The 6,414-nt window shown below is 47.0% G+C and overlaps 1 protein-coding gene across 1 annotated transcript in view; it reads right to left on the bottom strand.

Annotated features, from left to right (window-relative positions):
- The window catches only part of LOC128604147 (inositol 1,4,5-trisphosphate receptor-interacting protein-like 2), a 5,086-nt gene extending 1,561 nt beyond the window's left edge, over positions 1-3,525 (bottom strand). The window contains exon 1 of the mRNA XM_053619013.1: positions 1-3,525. This exon is cut by the window's left edge and continues 1,561 nt beyond it. Coding sequence (XP_053474988.1) covers positions 913-2,379 — 1,467 coding nt within the window. The 5' untranslated portion in view covers positions 2,380-3,525 and the 3' untranslated portion in view covers positions 1-912.
- Positions 3,526-6,414: the final 2,889 nt, after the last annotated feature.

Consider the following 6,414-nt stretch of genomic DNA (forward strand, 5'->3'; position numbering starts at 1 on the left):
AGTGAGAACAGGAACTAACACGTTTCATGGATTTCAAAACATTTAATGTAATTATAAATGCGTAAAAAGTGTAAACAACTGCTGTAGTGTAAGAGGAATAAAACACTTACACAAGCTGTTATAGGAAAATAACTCTAAATAACTTCAGGGTGAGGACAGTAACTCTCCTTCATCACACCACCCCGACCCGGCATTTTACTGTAACAGCACTACACACACACACACACACACACACACACACACACACACAAGCAGTGTTAATTAATGACTTAAGGGGAATGTTTTTGCAGTTTAGTGTTGAGACACGGTAGAGAATATATCACTCATAACATGACACGGTGATGCATTACACACTGCTAATAGTTAGTTATAAACACTGTGTGTGTGTGTGTGTGTGTGTGTGTGTGTGTGTGCCCTTATTGGTGTTAAAGCTGTTCTGACTGTCCCCGACTCACATGATGTCTCTGAGTCAACACAAAACTCAACCAGCTCTTTCACATGTCGAAATTTATATCTCCTGTAAAACACAGCTGTACATGTCTTTGGTTGAGAGCACACACACACACACACACACACACACACACACACACACACACACACACATACAAACGTAAAGCAGGAAAGTGTCCCTTGGATCTGTTCTAAACCTTTTGACCTCGATGACCTCTGAGATACAGTACGTTAAGAAGGATTTGTACCAGCAGACCATACAGTACTTGTATTTTTCTCCAACGAATAAAAACTGCATTTCAAAATACTGCTTGAAATTTTTTTACAAATAAAATAAATACATAACCCTTGCTCATGTTTTCCTTTTCACTCCTTTGCTTTAACAAAACACACCTGATGCTAGAAGATTCCAGATCACTGTTAAGACGTGTACACCTGAGACCCTGACTGGAAATAAAGCATCTATTCAGCGTCAACGTGCTTACAGCGAACCCCTCGCCCCAGAGTTGTCCTTTGCGGACGGCCGAGACGGATTAAACGAGGCAGATGAGTCCAGGAGTAGGACAGCCGGGCACTGACCAGGTCCAGAGATTCGGCGCTGAATTCGGCCCACATGTTAGACGGCACGGTTTCCTTAACGATCTTCGGCAAAGCGACGGATTCGGGTAGAAGACCTTTGTCACCGCCGAGAAGGAGATGACGGAGACTCCTGGTTTGTAGCCCGTCTCTTAGAAAACGCAGCAGGTCTTCCATCCTGTCCATCAGGTGGCGGTCTTCCCAGGCCTCGAACGGCGTGCTGAGAAGGAGACGTAGCCACGCGGTTTTCAGAACATAGGACGACAGAACTCCTTTCCACTCAGCTCCTGCTTGTTGGTCTAACGTTTGCCCGCCGAGGTCCCGCACTTCCTTGAGCAGCTGAAGGCACTTTAGATGGCAGGAGCTGGCGGGGAGTTTGGTTTTCAACCATCCAAGGAGCTTCTGCTCCTGCTTCGGGAAGTAAACCGTCCAAAGGTCCTCCGAACGCTGAGCTCCGGGGGACGCGACCAAGAAGGCGGAGTCACCCAGAGGAAGTGCCGGGATGAGCCGAACGCCCATGGAGATGTGACAGCAGACGTAGTCGGATCGCGGTGTGAGGTGAAGCTGTACGCGCTGTCCCTCACTGAGAGAAAGACTGAGTAAGCAGCGCTGATCGAATGGGTACCGTACGGTAGACAGGCAGCGCTGGGACGCGCAGTAAAACCAGCGCATCACCGAGTCCGGACTCAGCCTGTACATTCCCGGTGAACCGTTTGACCGCAAGTAGGCATCTGTGAAGGCTTTGTGGCGCCGTGGCCATTCCTCCTTACGCGGCGTCTCCAGAGTGACCAGTGGTGCACCACCGAGGCTGTTACCGTGGCTGCACGGCTCCAATTTGAGCCCTCGGGGAAGCCTGAGCGGGACCAGGATGTCAAAACAATCCGGCGAGCCCACTTTGTGCTCCTCGTACGAGCTCCCGATCTGAACAAAGTCCCCGCGAAAAGCCAGAGAGGACTCGGGGAGAACATCGGCCCGCCCGACTCGCACCAGCTCGCTCACCAGCTTCGCCACGTGAGCCTTGCTGTGGCCGAGAACGTGCGGAGAAAGGCGTACATGTCTCTCGAAGTGTTCCTCCAGCAACTCCCTTTTAGGACCCGTGGGTTTTCCAGCAACCGCGTGAAAGCTTCGTTTAGTAGTCCCAGGCGGAGACGAGCAGTACCTGATGAAGAAATAACACAGTGCAAAGGCGAAGACGTACTTGATGAGCGGGATGGATCCGGTTCCCTGATCGGAGCAGCCATCGGACCGCTCGTCGGTTCCTCGTGGGAGGAATTGATGAAGCAGCAGCAGGACGCCGAGGAGGCAAGTGACCAGAAGCCAGAAAACCCTGAGGTTTAGCGTGTACACACTCATCCTCCTGTTCCAGTCCAGTTCGTCTGAGCTCTCGCAGGCATGGGATGGGGGTGCTTAGCCCATGCTGAGTCAGTCTTCCAGATGTTCAGGATTATCCCGAGTTCTCCTCGCTGTCCTAAACTCTCGAAAAGAAGTTCTTCTAACCTCAGAGGCGAAGTTTACACGCCGATGTTTTATTTGCCGAGCACCACGAGTCCACTCGTCCAGGATGTTTGAAAATCCCCCTCTCTCGTATTGCCGAGCGCCGTGTGAAACGAGAGAGCGGCCGCTTGAGTGTGTGCGAGTGTGTGAGTGAGTGAGCTCAGAGGAAATGCCAAACTCTTGAGAGAGGAATTTCTGTTTAAAAAAAAAAAAACCCACGAGCCCGCTCAGAGTCACACTCCTCCCCTTCACCCCTCCCCCTGCGCTTAAAGAGACACGGAGGAAGAAAACCCACTTCCTGCTTCGTGTTGTGTTTAGCACAGCTGACTTCTGCTGAACCTCTGGATTTCAGTGCATATGTGTATAATACGTTTGATATAATACGTAGATATAATGGATATAAATATATATCGTCTGTAAGACGAACAGGAACGCGTTCAGAATTAATTACAAGGCATGATGTCACACAGGGAGTAGACCTGTTCACTCAACTAAAATAAACAAAAGCTCTTTGAGGGACTGAGAAACTCCAGGCCTCCCACACACACACACACACACACACACACACACACTCATCCTCGTGCCCTGTCACTACAATACATCCTCAGTTCCTGCACAGGCCACGTTAACACTTCCTGACCTCCACGTTTGACCCGCCCAACAGGAAAAACAAGCGAGCGCCGTGACTTTCCAGACCCCAAAGGTTTTGCATGCAAATGCTGAATTTTCATATCACCAAAGCGCACAGTGAAGCCGTTGAGAAGCTTCTGCCTGTTCCTGCGTCACGCCGCGGAGCTCACGTGTCACGTGTTAATCCTGCGCAATTCCTAAATCAACGTCTTCGTTTGGATTAAACAAAGGATCCGCACAGCTCCACACGTCCGCCTTACATTACCGTAAATGTCATGTCAAATAAATAGAAAGAGCCGCAACTATATTTTTGTAGAACCCTCCTTTTTCCGTAAGCTAAGAACCCTTAATTATCCACCGAACCCTTAAAGAACCAATAAAGAACCCTTTTTTAACCTGAGTGTGTGTATTAACTGATGAAGTGTTCGCTACAAGCTCCGAATTATTGCTCATTATTTTCTCTCAGCAAACCGACCAGGACGTACACACCCATATAGGTCAACATGCAAAAGTTTGCACCCCCTCAGGGCAAAATAGTGTAGATGAGGTCGGGTTCCCTTCTGAGTCTGGTTCCTCTCGAGGTTTCTTCCTCAGATCATCTCAGGGAGTTTTTCCTCACCACCGTCACCACCGTCTCGCTCAATAGGGATAAACTCACACACTTAAAATCTCCATCCTGTGTTTATATGTTTCTGTAAAGCTGCTCTGGGACAGTGTCTACTGTTAAAAGCGTTTCATGCACAATTCCTTCAGTGTTATCATAAATAATGAAGTAGTGTGAAGTGGAGTGGGTTTCTATCGTCGTTCCTCTATACGGCGAGTACACATCGGACCGAAACGTGTTCTCTAGAGCCTGATGGAGTCGCGGAAAAAAGAACAAAAAGTTTTCTACCTTTGCGATGGCGCTACAGAAGTTCTCATGCTGCAGGATGAACTTATATTACATTGCGTGACTTGCTGCAGCTGAACACCTGCATACACTCACAAACCAACATCTGTAGACCTTCACATTCATACAATTATCCAATCAGCCAATCAGAGTTTGAGTTAATGTTCACATCAAACATCAGAATGGGGGGGAGGGGCCGGGGGGATCTCGGTGATCTCAGCGGTGGGATTTTCACACACAGCTGTCTGTAGAGCTTACACAGAATGACGCGAAAAACAAAAAACGTCCCGTGTTACTGAGAGAGGTGAGAGGAGAGCGAATGGCCAGACCGGTGCGAGTTGACTGGAAGGATCCGGGAAATCAAATAACCGTCCTGTACGGCAGAAAAGCATCTCATAACACACACCATGTGGAGCCTTGAAGCAAGTGAGCGACAAAACACATCGGGTTCCTTTCCTGCCAGCCAAGAACAGGGATCTGAGACTACAGTGAGGCATAGACTCACCCCAACTGCACAGTTAGAGATCCAAAACTTCTGCTATATTTCATCCAAACTGAACTGACTGACTTGAGTCACGTATTTGCTTCTTTTCTCTACTTCTCCTGAACACGTTAAATACGCAGTGAACAGATTCACCGTTAATGTGTGTTTCTGACGTGACATTAACACCGGTTTAAACTGTATGTAAACTGAAATCTTCTGCGCTTGTGCCTTTCTGATTAAACGTCACCACAAAACGGAGGAAAAATAGAAACTACACGTTAATGCTGGTGAAAATACTGATCTTTCAGGATGGAGCAGCAGGACCTCCGCGATCATCTGAACAGACCCTGAACAGCTGTGGTCTGAGGAAGGAAGTGCTGTTTATTCTAACGCTAAAAGATAAAACTCAAGGCAGACAGAGCCTCGCCGACCCGACTCCTATCACCTCCTTATCAAAACGCCTCCGGATTAAAATACCGACTCTAAAAATACACAGCGTCCGTTACTGCGTGCGACACAGGGTCCCTCAACACGGGGTGCGATTTAACTTCAGGAAGCATCATGTGGTAGAAAGCACGAACTGACGTGACCTTGTGATCACATGACATTAATTCTGAGATGAATGTAGGGCTCATGTGGTAGGCAGTGGTGGCGTGGTGGTTAAGGCTCTGTGTTACTGATGGGAAGGTCGGGGGTTCAAGCCCCAGCACTGCCAAGCTGCCACTGTTGGGCCCTTGAGCAAGGCCCTTAACCCTCTCTGCTCCAGGGGGTGCTGTATCATGGCTGACCCTGCACTCTGACCCCAACTTCCTGTCATGCTGGGATATGCGAAGAAAATAATTTCCCTGTGCTGTAATGTATATGTGATTAATTACGTGACGTTATCATGTCACTATGAACCACACATTTAGGAGAAAAATGGTGTTCGGTCTGTATGGGTGATGGCTAACAAAATAATAGGATAATAGGTTTCAGGGTAGCTAGCTTGACATGTCGAGGCTAATGTTTCCCTTAAGCTGTTAGCCAAAATGATCAAAGCAGAGAAATGACTTGTTACAGAGTACGCACTGATGGTGCGGATTTCTGATCCAACTATCTGGACAAGAGCAACAGATACATGTGATCTATTATCTAGAAAATCATATAAAATAAATAATCAAATAAAAATTCATCGGTGCAAAACTTAGTGTCTTTATATAAGCACTTGGATGGTCGTTATAATCTATTAAAGCAGCTGTTTGTGATTTTTAACGCCCGCTGCTGTCCGTCAGGTGAACTGCAATTACAATTCAAATGAACCTGAACAACGCTTCACCTTTCCCACATTTGTGTGTGGCTTTGAAAGAAAAGGGGTGGAGCTGAGCAGTTCTGTTCTAGATAGAGGCGGAGCTCATTTCTCGGCGGGAAATTAAATGTCAACAGAATGCTGAAATAAAACAAACTAGTGGAATCTACTGCATGGAAATATTATTATTATTATTATTATTATTATTATTATTATTATTATTATTGTGGGAAACACTAGAAACCTTTTTAAATGTTGCAAACGAAATAAACAATTTTTTAAACGCAGCTTGTTATATCGTGTTACCGGTAGACCGCAAAGATGCGTAAACTCCTCTGTCCTGAAGATTTAGCTCTGACTGTTACGAAGCACTGACACTGGAGACTCCTTCCTTCTATACACGCTACATAAACATCTCCTTTCAGATCAATGACACGTTGTTTAACACGTTTATGTGACGCGTCCGCTGTACACGTCCCTTCGAAAGTGCTGTTACTATAGAAACGATAACGTATTGGAACGAGTGCATTGATTATAAATAAACCCGTGATAACTTGATCAGACGTGTACCTGGACTGGAACGTCTGATGGTACTCAGCCCCAGCG

The sequence above is a fragment of the Ictalurus furcatus genome, chromosome 2 (assembly GCF_023375685.1).
Source record: "Ictalurus furcatus strain D&B chromosome 2, Billie_1.0, whole genome shotgun sequence".
Lineage (NCBI taxonomy): Eukaryota > Metazoa > Chordata > Actinopteri > Siluriformes > Ictaluridae > Ictalurus > Ictalurus furcatus.